The sequence below is a fragment of the Phaethon aethereus genome (assembly GCF_964289735.1).
Source record: "Phaethon aethereus genome assembly, chromosome: 2".
Taxonomy (NCBI): Eukaryota; Metazoa; Chordata; class Aves; order Phaethontiformes; family Phaethontidae; genus Phaethon; species Phaethon aethereus.
The window spans coordinates 139,263,016-139,281,430 of record NC_138582.1 but is presented as its reverse complement, the minus strand read 5'-3'; the positions used below and the strand labels follow the sequence as shown (position 1 = coordinate 139,281,430).

The window sequence follows — 18,415 nt, the reverse complement described above, 5'->3', positions numbered from 1 at the left end:
CTATCATAAGATATATATTCAAAGTTTGAGACAGAAACAAAAAAGGATGAGAAGACAGACATAGCTGGATTGCTTTGCTTGAACAATTGGTGAACTTCCAAACATACAGTCTCTCTCTTCAAATTATGAAGTCACCTGACTGAAAACCCCATAAAAATAAAATCTTCAAACTATTGCAGAAGAACTAGCTTCTCCTCTCCCATGCTCACTAACTGCAAAAGGATTCACTTCAAAACTTGGATAATTCATATTTTACTGTATGTTCTATAACACCTTAAGAAGTGTTATGCACCATTTCATTGGTTTTCAGCAACACACTTGGAAAAGTATGTCAAATGAACTGTTTCTCTGCACAGTGAGTTAGATGCTTTCGTACTCATGTCTCCACTCAGACTAAGTGATTATTTTTTTCCCTATTTAAAATGTACACGCACAGACTAGAGGGCAGCACTAGCCAAGTATACGAATGTATGAAGATGGGTGTCTTTGAATGGTCAAACCCATGCTAATTCATACCAAATTTTATTCTCCCACTTCATCCCATAAGATACTGTTTTAAACTGTTCATGCACAATGACACTTCTATCAGATCAGTTTGTCAGGAGGGTAACTGTAGTCACAACAGCCACGTGTGCAATGTATCAGTTTCTTCATTACAACTGCTCATTTAACCCACATACCGTGCACATTTCCGTGGGACATCAGAAGACAGCCATGCCACAAATGACTTTAGGAATTCATTTCAAGATTCAGAAAGTTTAGTTTTTAGCACCTTAACGAAAATTTTAGATGAAAAAAAGATATTTTCCCCATGGTTTTGAATATTTAAGGATTTTTTTTTTTACACTTTCTAATGTTTTACTGTAAAAACATGTTGCAAACTTGCTTTGGTGCAAGCAGATCCAGAGCTTTTTCCCCAGTCTGTGTACTCAGGAACAACCCAGGCACTGCAGGTAGGAAAAAGATGAGGTTCTACCCTCCAGACACCCATAGGTACTTCTAGTTAATGTATACCTATATATGTAGCCTCAAGAAGACCAATGTATTATGTAAATCCTCAAAGTAGGATTTTGGTTTTAACCTTGTGCTGGCCCCTTTCCCAGCCATAAGAAAAGATGACTAACAAGTAAAATGGAGGAATATGGTTTCTTTATAATTTTGTACCAGGGAGTTTGCCGGAGGTCTTAATGGTGGGAACCTGAGAAAAGACAATACAGTGCTGAGAGGAGATGAAATTACCGCCTGAAGTTTTTGAATTAAAAAATGTGTCACAATAGTATCGGCTCAAGCTTTCATGAATACATCTTTCATTGTATTTAAGATTAAAAGATAAATTGTCTCTGGCATTATCAAAAAAGAGATTGCTTTTATACTCATATCAAGGACTAATTCATAACAACCATAGAGATCCATCTCTCCCAGTATTCTGTGGCAAAGAAAAGCAATTACCAGATATTTACAGAAAAACTACAAGAACCATACGACTTTTCTTGTAACACGCTTCTATCACCCAAAGTTAAGCAGCTTATGTGTTCTTGGATTACATGTTGAACCCAAGGAGTTTAATTCCTCACCTGTAGCAGTGAGCTATGCCCTACCCTCCGTTACATCATATTCCTACTCCGGAACACATCCTACAGCAGTTTTAAAGAGCCAAAAATCCACAGCTGATGACTTTGTCTGCTGTCCAAACCTGTCAGTGGATTTGTTATTACCATCATTCTTAACAACCTTTAGCATATCACAGAGTTAGAAAATCTGTTCACCTGTAAAGCTCCTCTGGATATTAAACAATTAAAATTAAGCAAAAGCTCTCTAGTGGATTTTCTTTTATTCCCATCTTCAAAACTCCTCAGGTTACAGAAATTTTTCAGCAAGTCACCTGCTGTCTCACAGCTCCTCAAGTAAAAAAGGAAGGGGTTTGTGATATCTGTATGTACCACAACAAATGTAACAGACCAAATGAGTCAACCTCACCCCATATCAGAACATTATTCCTGCCAGTACACAAGATATCACAGTCTGTCAAACAACAGGAACTTACTATGAACAATAACAACCTGAAAACAATACAGACAGGCTCCTATAATTTTTATGGGACCCTAGACCACTCCGTGTCAGGAAGACTCATTGCAGCTGAAGTAGTCTTCAGGTGAACTTTTTCAACCAAAATACACATTTAAATATTAGAAGGAATGGCAACAAATTTGTTTGCTAAGATTGACTGTGGCCTTCTACAAATTCAGCGTCCACTCAGGAAATTACATGATACATGGTAAAGGAACACCTCTTATTTCTGAAAAGAGAAGGGTAAAAGAAGAAATAACAAATTATGTAGTTTATTTACAGTGGAGCTGGAAAGCAGGGAATGAATCATAATCACATGAACTCTCTATTTATTTTCAGTTCATGTTATGCTGTCTGCAGGTATTAGACAAGAATCAGTCAGAAGATAGAACAGAAAATATGACAACCAGTTATTGCTTTTGCTATTTTTCTGAGGCAAGCAGAGTCAGCATTTTAATATCCTGCTTTTCCAAGGCTGTTTAAAAAATAAGAAAAAACAACTGACAGAATGGCAAAAAATGTTTTTCTGTAAAATTCACAAGAAGATAATATTTTTCTCTTAATCACTGGGTATCAATTCCCTCTGCAATCAACACAAGCTGTGACAAGAAAAAGAGCAGAGCTTCATTCAGTTGCTTGACAGTTCCCAAAGTTTCTGTCTTTCACTGGGGTGGAATTAAATTTGTTTCATGCTGAATAATCAATATGGCACTGAATTTCTAGTCTGGTAAACAGTGTCATTTTCCCACATGCAAGGACAACCATAAAAACACACTACCACCCATCCCTCCCAAATGGAGCCTTTGGCATGTAAAAGAACATTGTATTTCTCAGGGAATGCAGATTTTCCTGAAAGAAAAAAACTTGTATCTCCAACCACGTTCCCAATAACAAAAGTCAGATATCATTTTATTATAATGAATTTCCCATAAATCTGAAATCCTTTAAATCCAAAATTATTTCAATATACTATCAATTCTTAATATAAAATCTACTTAACAAGTCCATTCTAATATATTGACTTCAGACAAGTACATTATAAAATGCAGATGAAAGGAGCACTTCAAAGGCAGGAATGGGTCAGATAAATAAAGATAGCACAATCATATGATTCCAATACACCCTCCAAAAAATGAGCAGTAAATGTAGATGGTGAAGAGGCTTTGAGCCCTGCTGTCTTTTTCTTTAACAAGCTTGCAGGTTCAAACTCATCTCCTTGTTCAACGATGATGACCCATTGCACTGGTGTCCAAAGTGATAACATATTAGGATTATTATAGCAGACTATGTATATAATTAGCAGAAAGAATAGGACTGGATTCTACTGTTGCCCATTCCAGTCATTTTAACGGCGTGAATCTCGAGACACTACCTGCTCAAATTTATCCACTCTGGTTCCTTACAAAAGAATGAGTTACCTGCCTGTGCACTATTGACCCAGAAAATCCCCTCTGCTCTCTCTGAAGTCTCCAGTTATCCCATAGATTCTGCACTAGCAAGTCTGTCTCATGTTGCTTATGTCCTTTGACCGCTGGGCAGGACTACATGTCCTGCCCCATGGCTAAGTTGAGCCCACGACTACTGAAATGAGTTGAACTGTTTAAGAAAGAAACACAACACAACGCTGTTTTTTAACATGGACTATTTCAGTGATCTGATGCACATAGTCTCTGTGCAGGAGGTTTTTTCCAGAAATGAGTGGGTGGTGAACTGCAGCATGGTGTACGAACGAGCAGCCAGAAACTTCTGAAGCGAGCTCTGCTGCTGAAGAAATTGTCCTATGAAACTGTAACAAAAGATGCTTACTGGGAGAAGAGGCAGAACAATGTGAGTCATGGCTAAGAGAAACCCCCTATTTTAAAAAATCTACAAAACAAGGGATGAAAAGTTCACAAAGCTTCCAATTCTTGGAAATGTTAGACAGAAAACCTCCTCCATGGCCTCAGCTGAGACCTTTTGCCACAGATCTGAGGCATGGGCTTTTGAGGGACAAAGGTGAAGTGAGTTTTCCGGGTTTCTTCTTTGTCCTCTGACCCTTCAGAAGCTGGCCTTGGCCAAAAGGTCAGTCCTGTGGGGTGGGAGAATCCGAGAAGCTCAGAGTCTATTGCTCCAGAATATGCCTGGTGTGGTAGAAAGCTTATTTCTCACCCACCATAAATAAACCGAGAATTATTAAGAGACACACTATCAACTCAAAATTTTATGTAGCAGCTGGGGAATCTGCTGAGGATATACTTATCAGTTGAGGTCTATTTTACGACCTCTGCGCATAACTCAAACCATCAGCTCATATTGGCTCGGCCTTTCGCCGACAGGGACCGTGTCACGTATCCCACAGGGCGGCTGGAAGCCGCCCGCGGACAATGGGGGCGAGCGGCTGACACGGGCCGCCGCGGCCCTGGCAGAACAATGCAGCGGCTGCAGAGGTTGGCCCTGCTGAAGGAAACTCGCTTCTCCCAGGTTGTCTGAGGGGAGGGACAGTGAAGCAATGGAAATTCCCCAGCAGCAAAGGAGAACAAAAGAAGAGGTGTTGGAAGCTGCCGTTAAAAAGAGACAGGCTCTCTCAACCTGCTGGCTGCCAGACTTGGACAGCTTCTTCCAGGGCCTGAAAGAGGAGCGGAGGGTCCCCGGCTGACAGAAAACCACACGGCTCTGCAGGATGCCACCTCCCTGGGAAGCATCGATTAAAAACTACTCCCTTCCACAGAGGAATGGAGTTTTACTGTTCCCCACTGTCCTCCATTGGGACGTGGGGCTGAGAGCGCAATCGCTGCGGAGGGCCTTGCTCAGCCCAGGGGTGTCCTGGGGTTCAGTGGAGGCCCCGTGCCCAAGTCGGCCATGAAAGCCCCCGCTGCCCCGCAGCTGGGACCCGGGCTCCACACAAGCGTGTGTGTCTTGTTTTTGCACGGATCTGGAAGTCTCTAGATTTCCTCCCCTGATTACAAGGTGTGGCTGCTGAAGAAATTAGTTTACAGAGCCTCCAAATTCCTTACTGCCGTTGTCATATGTGTGCAACAGGAGTATGCGCGAGGCCAGGGCGCAGGGAGGGGTGTGCTGCACCACGGCTAGGGCTCGGCACTGCTCTGGGACCGCCGAATCCCCCTTGCTAGCAGGAGTAACTGCAAGGACTCTGCACCTGGAGGGGAAACTTGAGGAGTAATCCATATATGCTAGATTAAAATATCTGCTAAAAATCCCTCAAACCCACACATACTCTTCCCTGAAAAAAATTAAAATAAAACCTGTGATTTTACAGCTTACTTTCCTTAGTAGTGCAGCCATAACTGGTGTTTTTACTGAAACAAAGGGAAAAGTTACACTGATTTATAAATTCATTAAAACGCCAGGAGAAAAAGCAGCGGTTAACTAAGTACTCCCATTGACTGCCATGGCTTTTGGATCAGGCCCAGAAGAATGCTGGAATAAGTGGCGAAACATTGTATTTTCTAACTTTTTAGTGGCTACTGCAAACAATGGAAAATACAAGCACATACTTAGAATAACTCTATCCTTTGCAAAATGAGATCACACCTAAAAATACTTCCTCTTGTTGCTGTATAACTTCGGTTTATGATAATAGCTATTACACACGTATAGTGAAAAGGAAAAAATAGTTTCCCAAGTGCTGGGTAAAAACTTGATATTGTACAGTAGAGTTTCTGCTACAGAAGAAATCTGTAATGATTCAGACTATTTAGTCAAACAGCAGAATGGACAAACTCATTATTGCATGGACAACATGAAATAAGGTAGTAAAAACCCAGGGGTCTGAGTTATCAAGTTATTGCTTGGAGACAAGGAAAAGCTAAATGATGACGATGATTCTTTGTATCAAAATTATTTCGAGTATTAAGAAACAACTACAAAATGTATCTGAATTTTAGTTTTCCAGTTTGAAACAATTAGTGCTATTATTTACATCCCCACACATAAGCCCACACAGCTTGAATTTTCTGGAATATACATGTGCTATTAATTGTTAACTTTGCTCTAGCATCCAAGCCTGAATCACCAGGCCCTGTCACTTTCTAGCACAAGGGTGTGTTTCGTCCACTTGTACCAGAGACTGTTTCAGTGCCCTCACGTCTCAAAGTGCAAAAATATTTTTCAGGAGTTTACATTTTACTTTTTAAAAGCATCTCATACACTTAACTTTCCTTAGCAACTTCCGAAGCAGCCGACTTTCACAGCTGTGTTGCTGTGCTATGGATTTCATCAATGCTTGACCAGAGAAAAGAGTGTTCGTTAAGCTAAAATCTCCATTTAGAGTGATTTTCTATAACATTGCATCAGTTCCCTGCTGAGTAGCAGAGAAGTGAGCGACATTTCCGTAACCTGAAGAAGAGAAAATTAACATTTATAGAACAGTTCAGCACTAACCTTCTTAAGACAAGAGAGGCATTTTATTATGCAGTTTCCTCAACTCCATTATATATAGACAGAATTGATTTGGATCTGAATTCTAAAACTGCTAGCGTGATTCATTTCAAAATGTGCAATCCCCTCAAAATACAGAAAAACAGATGAGAGTAAATGCAGTGTTACTGCAGGAACAGAAATACGTGCAGTTGCTTTATAGAGCATGGAGCTGACCTTGCTCCCTTCCCTGCCAGTGGGAATTTTACCACTGACTCCAGTGAAAGCACAGCCAAGCTAGTGATTTTCTAACACTTGAAGGCAATTATTTTTATTTTAAAATGCAGGAATAGCCTCCTGATCTGGTCCAGTTCTCAGCCTGAGGCTGTAGCCCTGCCAGCACTGTTAATGTCATTGTTTGCGAAGCGTATTCCCAGTCTTCGCGTACACCCACGCAGGGCTCCCAGCTCCCAGCCGCGATGTCCCCCCTGCCGCATTGTTCCAGCTCCCCCCGCTTCCTTGCCCCCGGCCGCGGGCCCCCCCGCATTGTTGTCCCCCTGCACCCACCCTGCATTGTTCTCGCCCCCACCCGCCATCCCCACCCGGGAGGGACCTTTCCTCCCTCCCTCCCACTCCCCGCAGCAGCTCAGGCGCCTTTCTTACCTACTTCCATATATTCCGCTGACCTATTGGCACCAAAACATTCTCCCTTTCCGAAAGCGCATTACATAAACTACGGCTACTAGATCCCACGGCTTTTGCGAGCTGTGGGCGCCCTGCCTTGAGAAGCCCAGTCCAAAGTCTCTTGAACAGCAAGATGATTCTTATTTCATCGCTAGGGACTTTAGATCAGGCCCAAAATTACGATTGATAGAAAGTGTTATTGCATTTTCAGATACGATATTAAAGGGTAGAGCAAAAACGTTGTCACTAGAGAACAGAAATATGTAACAAGACATACATAGGAATCGATATTCACAACATATATGTACAGAAATGTCATGGGCTCCATCGTTACAATAAGTAAAAGTTAAATCCTTTCTAAACCGTGCTTTTTCTCTTCCACATGTAAAGGCAAGTAGGGTTAAAAGTGTACTTTAAAAAACCCCACAAACAAGGCAAGGCTCGCATTTACATATTCCAGTGTTAACTGCAGACAGGATTTCTAAAATATCTTATTTATATGAGTATAGCTATATCCATATACACATGTAAAGTATAGAAACACTTTTATTCATTTACCAATTAAACAATGATTGAACGTTTAAAAATATTTTTAAAACACACAGAAACAGATGAAGGTTGCCAGCTGCCCTGTCATTATTTTAGCTACCTTGCTTTTTACAGCCCTCCATTTTGTACATCCACAAGGTTCTTTTGAAATCGTTATCTGTATTGTGTTGTATTTTTCATACCAGCATATAGGGATACTAACCCTAAATTTTTATGTATTTCCAACTTTTTTCCTATGATACTTCACTTTTGCTGTAGTACTGCTTTCAAAATGATACTCCCTCTTTTCACAAAACCGTGTTTATTATACAAAGTGTGATGTATAAACTGCTTTCCATGCTCAAAGTAAAAGTGAATCTCTGCTAATCCTTGGGAAGAAGAGCAGCTATATATGCTTAGAGTACATTAAGTATAGAAACAAAAACATACCTCATTTTATTAATAAATAATTAAAATATTTTGTATTTTAATACATGAAAAACTCTTTAACTCTTACCATGGCTTATGCGATGAAAGCAGTAGTATGCGAAGTCCACTCCCAGGAGCGTCAAATACCACGTCCATGGCGAGTCCCAGGGCAGTTCAAAGAGTCTGTAGTTATTCCATACGTAGATATAACTGATTAAGTCGACACTTCTGAATAAAACACTGAAATGGAGATCCAAAAAGTTTTATCCATAATTTTGTCAACTTTAATTACAGAATCTTTTTACTATATATTTACCACTTCTCAGATGGGAGTCTTTTTGTAACACATAAAACCATCCTCCCAAGTTCTGCAATCTTTGTCAAGTAATACTATTACTGGCTTCAGTGGAACCTTTGCTTAAGGTCTACGAGGTTTTTAAGATCAGTCCTCACCCACTCACCACCTGTGTTGTGGCATTAGGCATGCTCCCAAGGCTGAAGCACTCCTATTCTCCTAAGTCTGGAAGAAACCCATCCTTGCTAACTCACAAGTGACTGACATATAGCCACAATTATACTTAAACACTAATGTAGGACATTAAAATACCTTGACTATTTCCATTGTGAGGAAGGGCACAGAAGCTTACAGGACTTTTGCGAGCAGCGAGATATGCGAGCTGCTCAGCATATCACTTCAGTTTAGAAGAGGATAAATGTAGCAGGAGAACACAAAGCTCAGTACCTTGGAAAAGAGTGGAAAGGGCAATTGGTAGAGAGAAATGGCAGGATTGCCAAAAAAGAGGAAGAAAAATCATGAATTTGCAAAGGCAGGAAAGCCACCAGACAGCAGCTTTTATTGCTGCCAAGTTCATGAACTACAGGGAGCAAGCAGCTACCCCTGACCTAATGCAGGTCAGTGCTAAGACCAGAAGGAGAAAGGAAGTAGCTCTGGGATGGGCAGGCCAGATCCAGCAGTAACTCTCCACAGCTTTTTAGGTTAATACAAATTTGGGTTGCCTCAGTCACACCCTCCCCTCAGTGCCCCACCACCTCCCACCTCATTTCACTGATCCGGAGGCTGCTGAGCTCCAAACAAATTGTTTTGGTTTTGCTGGGTGACTTTTTGGACAGATTGGGAAGCGTTAACCTCAGCCTGAGAGAGATGAGAAGCCGTGGGCACTGGGGTGGCCCAGGTGACAACTGGCTTAGGTAGCTGTGAAATGACACCTCAGCTGCAGACTGATGTATATTTACACTGGCATTTTTGTAGAAGAGGGTAGTCCACAGCATGATCTGCAGTAGCTTCCTCACACCCCCTCCTATTACCCCACTTTGCTGTGCTGCTGAAAATGTTTGTGGGACTGTGGAGAATGGGGGCAGCCAGCAGAAAAATGTAGGGAAAACATACCAATTGCAGGAAAGTCACACATATCCCTTTTTTAATATATCAATAGCTTAAGTGCACCTCAGTGAGGGCCTAAGAGTCAGAAATAAGGTTGTAATTAGCACTATCTCTACACACAGGAGAAACTAATCTAGTTCTCAGATGTTTTGCTTTTTTGGGGTGAGTGGAGGAATTATCAGTAGAACAACACCTTTGTGCAAAGTTGTGGAAGATTTTAGAAATCCATAAATCGTATTCATCATTGGAGGAGGACTGAGGGAATCAAATTCAGGGAACTTCAAATGGAGATTGCAGATGGCATACCTGCAAACCACTACTTGAGAGGTGGTAACAAACTACACATAGGGGTCACAGCCTTGCAAAACCTCAGCTGAAAGACTGTCACAGACCAACAAGTCTCTCTCGCTGTAGTCTCACACTGAAAGTGTAAGGAATGTCACTTTACATTGAAATCAGCTAAAAGAGTCTCTATGCATCTCTCTGTCCATGTCTGCTCATTCTTCTCTCAGTGACACTTCTCAATGCTACTTCTTCCCAAACCTGCCTTTTTTTTTTTTCTTTTATTTAGCTAGATTAGTTTTTATATTATTTCAGTGACTTAGTTTACAGCACGGTCCCAAAAATACTTGAATCTGCAAAACTAAAAAAGGACATACTATACTCCTTTTTCTCTAAAGCCTTGTTTCACACACCTGGGAAACATTCCTGAAAACAGTCTGGCCATGCCCTGTCCTTTTGGGTAGCTGCACTGAAACATGAGGGAATCTCAGCAAATATGACTTGTTTCAGCTTGCAAACCATCCCCCATGCTATGACAACTTTGCAGTCACCTTCATATTTTTGCAGAGACATCCATTCAGAACTTTTATACTTCTGGAATTAGCATCTCTTCCCATAACTGTGTTTTGAATAAGACCAGAAGGAGCTTCTGTGCCTCTAGTTTCTCTATTAATGAGGAATAGCGTCATCTGAAAATCCCAAGGTCCCAATACTAGCCTAGCAAGCAGAATATTATCTCATCCACCATTTTATCCTGAGAAGCTGAAACTTTACAAGAAGCTGTTGCGCAGGAATAAGAGAACTAATAAGTTTTCCACAGCCAGCTGTCACATCTTACCTGCAACTCATTCCTACCTTTACTACAATCATCCCGATTTTTCTCTTGGACAAAAACAAAAAACAACAAAACCCATGAAGTTTCATTTCAACAGCTGGCAGATGAAGAATTTCTCTTGACTAGCAATGACAGGTGTATCTACCACTTCAAAACAACTTAGCTATGCCCACAAGTTGGACCATACACACCTGGAACATGTTTAATTTTCATAAGAGCTGTATTCTATAAATATTTTTAAAGAAGATTATATGTGTTCAACCAGATTTTTGCAATTCACCTCATGAGGAATCTGTAAAGTTCAGTGTAACTTCTCAATCCCTTTCACAACAGGTCAGAAGGGAGCTGATATTATTCAAACACAAAGAAATGGGCATTTCTTAACATCTTTTCAATGACCAGGAAATTTAAAACACCTCTTGCAACATAGAGTATCAGTTATTATTAGGTACTGGTTTTTTACTTTATTCTTTTGCTTTTATTAACATATAATGCCTTTGCAGTACATCCAAAGATATGTGAACTGGTACATTTCCTCCATTTTTGATCAGCTTTCAGTATTTCACCCTCGAGTCCTTTTTTTTTTTTTTCCATAGGCTGAGGCCAAGGTGTAAAACTTCAGCTAACCCTGCAACACATTTTTTATATAAGTAATTTGCTGTATGTCAGAATTTGCTTATTCTTTCCTTCATGCTTGAATCACAACTCTACAGCATATAACACTAGCTGATTACCGTAATTAATTTGGAGTAATCAATCATATCACTATGCAATGCTGGAGAAAGAAGATTTGCTTAGCTAAGTATTTTTTAAAAATTTACAGTGTGATAGATAGCAAAGTCCAGAGCTTGCATTCAATTACAATTCTGAAAGTTCACTTGGAGTTTTAAAGGTTTATATTGCCCTTTTTTTCTCCCTCAAGTTCCATTTTCACTTCTTGAAAATACTGAAGAGAACTTAAGAAAACTTTTTCCTCATTTAAATGTTAGTTTTTAACCATAAATATGACAGAAGCAGATATGTAAGACTTTTGTCATCTAGTCAAATCTTTTGCATAAGGAGTAATAAATCCTAGAACAGACTATATAGAAAAACTTATTGTATACATTGCATAAATGTATCTTCTTGGATTTTGAACATTTCTGCTGAAAATTTTCTTACTATGTGCAAAGTATGTTAGGCAACTGTTTTGACTTTGAGAGAGTGTTCTCATCTCCTTGTTTCTAAAGCTTATACATACTTTACTCAAAGGTGATAATATTTGTTTTAATAAAGCGTTTCCCCCCTTCTCCTTCCACTAGGTCAGATTATGACTTCCTTTAATTAAAAAAGTCCAAGAAGGAAATTCTGGGAGATGAACTCTCCATGTGGATATGAAGATCTACTTATGGTAGATCCCTATGGGATAATGAAGGAGGGAAAAGGTGGAGGAAATTCAATTGGAAGAAAGGCAGCTGCCTCTTTTCAAAGAATACAAGGTCCTGTTTTGCTTCCTCCCACTCACAAATGCGCTTTAGAGCCTGAAACCAAAGGAAAGGTTTTAGGAAACCCTCTTCCATGGTGCCCAGGACAGTCGTCAAACGGGAAAAGTGTCAGAGACAGTAGCTGTTGTCTCTCTTCTGAGCATGGAGGAAGATCTGTGTATCAAAAATGAAGACCCCAAGGAAACTGCCTTGGCTGTCACCACTACTGCAGTCACCACCTCACATCACACTGGGAACCGACCTGGGACTCCTGAGCTAAAAACACAAGTCTACAGCTGGACCTACAAAAGCTCAGCTCTCAAGGGCTCTAACAGACTTGCATCCTTGGAGGTCAGACACAGAGGGAAACATGTTAAGACACTGTGGTCACAAGGTTATATTATCATTAAAAATAGTGAGATATTACTAATACAGTTTCCCCGGGTTAAATAAATGCAGTTTTCCTAGCCTGATTCAAACTAAATGAATGTAAAGTTTCAAAATGTTGAACAAAGGCAGTTTCCCCTCAATAATTTGAAATCATTCAGGCCACATATGTAACAGCAGGATACATGAATAATTAAATGCTCTGAGAGCCTTTGTTTCAGAGTGGAAAGTATAAGGATTTCCATTTCCAAAGATACTCATAGAGTATCTTATCCAGATGAAAAACTGGCTCCAGTCACAATTGAAATAAACATTTTGATAACATGATTTCAGTAAAGAGGAGAAGAGGGGAGGAGGTAGAGGAGCCTTGAAAAAGGCCCATTTGCAAAACAAAGCAAACCTCCTGCAACTGAAATCCCCTTTTATTTCCTGTACAGGTGCCAGGTCTTGAACAGACACCCAATTTATTACCTTGTCAGCTGACTTATTAGGGTTGACACAAATCGAGCTGAAATATGCCTGACATACTGCAGTCGAGCCTTTTTTCACGCTTTAGCACAAAGCCAAACTTTCCACAGCGTGGAGGGAAAGGGAGAGGGAGCTGCGGGAGTTCTATTCCCTGTTTTCTATCATCAAGACGAATATGATCCTCTCCCATTCTTAATATGCAAAACCAGTCATGAAATAACCCAAGGCTAAAAAATAATTCACCAAAATGATACAGCTGGGAAATGATTATCAGGCTCTGGAAAGCCCTTGATTACAGGAAATAGCACCTATATTTTGAGAAAATGTTCCCACCAGACAAAAGCTGAATCAAAGCCTCTCCTCTTCCTCAGTATGGGTTTCTTCTCTGCCATTTTAGCCTAAACAATGCAAATCCCCAGTTTTCTTCAAGGAGGAAAAAAACCTATCAAATGCAAAATGAAGTAAAATAGAGGTGAGTTTGGTACCCCTACTAGCTGTATTATATGCATTATTGCATAATGTTTTGTCTGACAGAACTGACCTTCACCAAAACTATTCCTATTGCACTTTACTTTTTATCCTCTAATATAGGACAGCAATATTAATTTACAATAGTGGGTGGAATAAAAAAATGAAACAACAGCTTTTGGACTGACAAGAGTCAGTGTTACACTTTTTTATTATAAAGCCCAAGTCCTGTCTATATAATTCAAGTAACTTGTTGTTTATCTTTGCTCTTTCATACATAAATAAGCAATCAATTAAAAAATCCAGCACAACTTATTTTCATGGGAAGTTCCACTGCCTTTAGTGATATAATCCCTGGTAGTAACACGTTTTGCCCTAAGTTTATGCAAGGTCTTCTGGTAAATTTAATTACATGTGATGTTTAAAAGATTACAAATCCCAGTTTAAAAACTTCAGTACAGCTGAGCTTCTGGCACTGTAGCTTACTCTTCTTCCTTTCTAAGAATGGAAGTTATATTTCTTTAAACCTATTTATACCTGCCCAGCACACTGGGCAGTAAATTATGTTCTGGTAAATTCAGGACATGCAATACTGGTAGATTCTGGAAGGTCGTCTTCTGCGAGGCAATGGACATGACTTTTCAATATTTTTATAAGTAGCACCATATAAGTGTAATACAAATGCTTACTTAGTACCTTTTTCCAGTAGAGGATCGGATTCTGATCTCTCTTACTTGGTTGTTCCACTGAAGTCAGCAAATTTGCATTACAGTTTAAGTTAGATTAGGAACAAGCTTATAATATTCTCAAAGGTCACATATAAACAGAACTAACGAGGAAAATGAAAAGGGTATTTTGCTCAACTCAGATTAGTTCCTCTGAATTTATCTAGAATGAAGGAACTGGTAACAGATGACTGTTCCTATGTTCTATAAAAATATAGTGAAATAACTTCAGTAAGGAAAAAAAATTACATGAGAATTTCTATTGAACTGCTTTGGTCATACTTCTGACCTTTCAAAATGATAGTTTGTTTTTGTCATGATATACACAGTGGTGAAAATCTATTCTTTTCAGATCTGTAACACTGATTTACAGAATCATTAAAAGACATTTTTCCCCAGTTTCCACAACTTCTAAGTGTTGACCCAGGAAACTAGGTTGGCCAGATATAAAAATGCTACCCCTGTGCTCCATCTAGTGGAATAGTAATTTAAGCTTAATGTATCTTTTAGCAGAGAAATGCTTCAGTCAGCAGGGTACTCTACACAGGAGCAGTTCCTTAGAGTTTTTTCAAAATGCATGCAAACTGACACAATTTATCTTAAAAAATAATGAAACATGGAATAAAAATCTACACAATGTAATAGATTTGAGAAATTGGTATATCTTGTGAGCTACAGAGACTACTGAACTTAATTAAGAACATGTTTCCAGTAAGGGTAAATTAGCTCACAGTCTGTGCTTTCAAAGAAGAGCACGAGTATATTTGAGAACAAACACTGACAGCTTGTCTTTGTTTTTAAAAACATGGCAGGTGTAAAACTGGGCTCTGAGATTCACGAGTGGGTGATCACCAAGATATTTACTGGCCCCACTGTATAGAAAAAGGCAATATTTTGCATTCTGCAAACTGCAGTGTCTGTGTAAGAGTTTACAACCTGAAAAGAGTAATTGGCTTCCTGACAGGCTCGTGTGAAATACAGCAATCTCTAGAACATTATGGTAGGTAGGGATTACCAGTTGATTCAGTCAATTAGTTTGAGAACATCCCAACTTTCTCTCCCAAATCCTATTTTTTCATGTTTAGTACCTTATATATCATTTCATTAAAAACTCCAGAATTTTAAGCTCAGAGTTCTCCCACACCTTGAATCCTGTGTTCAGTTTTGGGCCCCTCACTACAAGAAGGACGCTGAGGTGCTGGAGCGTGTCCAGAGAAGGGCAGTGAAGCTGGTGAGGGCTCTGGAGCACAAGTCTTATGAGGAGCGGCTGAGGGAACTGGGGTTGTTTAGTCTGGAGGAGGGTGAGGGGAGACCTTATCGCTCTCTACAACTACCTGAAAGGAGGTTGTGGCGACGAGGGTGTTGGTCTCTTCTGCCAAGTAACCAGCGATAGGATGACAGGAAATGGCCTCAAGTTGCACCAGGGGAGGTTTAGATTGGATATTAGGAAAAATTTCTTCACTGAGAGGGTGGTCAGGCATTGGAACAGGCTGCCCAGGGAGGTGGTGGAGTCACCATCTCTGGAAGTGTTCAAAAAACGTGTGGATGTGGCACTTCAGGACATGGTTTAGGGGACATGGTGGCGCTGGATTAATGGTTGGACTTGATGATCTTGAAGGTCCTTTCCAACCTTAGTGATTCCGTGATTAGTTATGACCAAAAAGTAGCACTCCATGCACGCCAGGCTGTCTAGAGCTGCTCATTGGTCCTCCCGGGCTCTGCTAGCAGCTCTGCCCACATGGCTGCTCTCCAGCCTGCTTCAAACAAATGAACCAGGCTAGCAAAATTCTACAGTTGAAACCACCAAAGGTAATGCTGCTGATATACCTGGGAAGGACTCACCACTGAGAGAAGTGGAGTCAGTAACAGGAGACTGGGGAGGTGGTGACGAGCACCTGATGGCAGGCAGGAAGCGCTAGCATCTTTACTGTGCACAGCTGGATTTGGACTTGACCAAGGCCACAGCTTGATTTACACAAAATTTATAAAACTGTGTTGAACTGATGCAGTGAGAACACAGTAACCCTTGTGTGGATTAATTATCCTAACATTTGCTGATTTAATTCCACTCAATTCATTGATGACAAACCAGATCAAAAATACATAATTAGACCAAACAAAGATTGTTCATGTAGACAGTCACTGCCAGGAAGTTAACTAAACTGATTTAGAAAATCCCCTTCCAGAGTCAGGTTTGCCTACTGAAAGTGTTACCAGCTCCTACTCCACAGCACTACCCCCTTATTGAAACTCTTTATCCTACTCTGACTGCTTTACCTACAGAAGATTAGTGAGTTATTTCAAAACCTGTTTTTATGACAGAGCTGTGAGAGTTGTGACCCTTGGCAAAATGTGGGAACAATTAGCAGTGTATATGGGACAGTGAAGCCAGTGGGGTGACTTTTATGAAATATATAACTACCTAGTGCTACCTGGAGAGTGGGAAGAATGGGGAGGTGAGTAGATTCTGTCTCTTCAGGCTTGTTACCTATTAAAATGCTATTTTTTGAAAACATCTATTGACAGGTAGTGTCTTAAATTGCCATAGCTAGCTGCTGCAGGCATGGTCACAACTGCAGGCTCAGTGGAGCCTAAGCCAATCCAGCTCTTGGCTGCCCCATTCCCACTCGCCTCTCTCTCAGCTTTAAGCAAATACATTTTTGCTCCCATAATGAACTGAAATACCTCTGCACGGGATCAGATGAGCACCTGAACCAACACAGGAGAAAGGGAAGACTACGTAAATGAGTATGAGAAGTACAGGAGTGCAGTAGCCAGAAGTTAGGTTGGTTTAGGGGCATGGCATGGCACAGCAGGTTTACTTGCCATTTAACCAGGTTAAGTGATTACCTTTCCAGTTTAGCCCCATCTGCTCATCACTGCCCTAAGTGTGGTGGTTACCAGCCCTCAGACCTGCCAGCATAATTGCATGCATAGCTGCTCCCTGACCTGGCTCTGTCAAAATGAATGCAGCTGAGCTTAAACACCTCTTTTATAGTTCTTGGGAGGCTTTTGTTTCTGCTTTTAGCTGGATCACTTTGTCAGGACCAGGTTAGGGAGCAATTAAATGTGCAGTTATGTTGGCAGATCTGAGGGGGCAGCTGGATCAGAAGCAACACATCTGACCATGCTCTAAATAAACATCTGTCCAAAGCCTTAGTCAAACAGATGTGGAGAAAAAAAATGTACCTAATAAGTCTTGAAGTGGAAATATAATTTATGAGAACTGCATGTATCAAATTTTCTTCTGAGAGATGCAATCACTAATTTATGAGATGATTATCATTTTCTACAGTCATACATGAAGTATCTAGTAGATACTTCAGGAAACCAGGACACACTTTTAGTAGATAAACCCATGCAGGCAAGTATTTGTTCTGTCAGGACACTGCCAGCTCCACAGGGTTGTAAACAGCTTGCACCAACTTGAACCACGTGCATTCTCATCAGTTCTACATATTGCTACCAGTAAGAATTGAAAACTTCTTGTTTCAGATTGAAATTTTACATATGTTTTAAAGTCAATAACTCAGTAATGCTACAAAAGAATTGAGTATTTCTTATCCTGCAACCCTGACGGCTTTTTTCTAAGCCCATTTCTTGTTCTGGTAGACAATTTTGCACAGTAAGAATTAATGCAGGTTAATACAATGGGGGGTGTTGGACCTGCTTCCTGGGCCACTTCAACACAGGACAGCACAAATGCTGATGCTGGCAAAAGGGGAGAGAAGGTGCAGAGGCAGGAATGAGCAACCAGAAGTCAGGCAAAAGTGCTTCATTTGGCAGCAGTACTGGTCTAACATGTACAGGAAACTGCCTCTTCAGTCTAACTTCTGGAAAAAAAATATTTAAAATCCAGGTGACATACAAAACTGTGAACCACACTGGTTTACAGGAGAAACAGGATTTGTACTCCTTTGATTCAAATATTGCTCATCTGCAGATATCTTAAGATGCATAACAGCATCAAAAAGCTTTTTCTCATTCCTTTCTGATATTCAACAACAATTGAGGGAACTTTAATCTCCTCTGTTTCAAAAACCAAAGTAAAGAATGTATGAAAATTGTAATGTTCTCTTCAGAAATGGAGAAGTTCATTGCAGACTTGACTGATAAAGCTCTGTTACACATCTATATACACACACTCACATACTGTATGACTGTGTTGCAGAGTTGAGCACTAAAAATTGGCAATTGAGCATGACCATAAAGAATGGAGACTTTCCCAACTAGCTCGAAAATGTACCTACCTCAGTTATCCCCCAAACACTTTTTGACTTGATTTATGTTCTGCTGCTTTAAAAGGAGAAATGGGCCAATA

The 18,415-nt window shown here is 40.3% G+C and overlaps 1 protein-coding gene across 1 annotated transcript in view; it reads right to left on the bottom strand.

Moving 5' to 3' along the window:
- AGMO (alkylglycerol monooxygenase) overlaps window positions 1-18,415 on the bottom strand; it is a gene marked incomplete at its 3' end in the record, with an annotated part of 197,475 nt that overhangs the window by 168,321 nt on the left and 10,739 nt on the right. Inside the window, exon 3 of the mRNA XM_081996664.1 lies at window positions 8,153-8,304. Coding sequence (XP_081852790.1) covers window positions 8,153-8,304 — 152 coding nt within the window. The remainder of the gene's footprint in view (window positions 1-8,152; window positions 8,305-18,415) is intronic.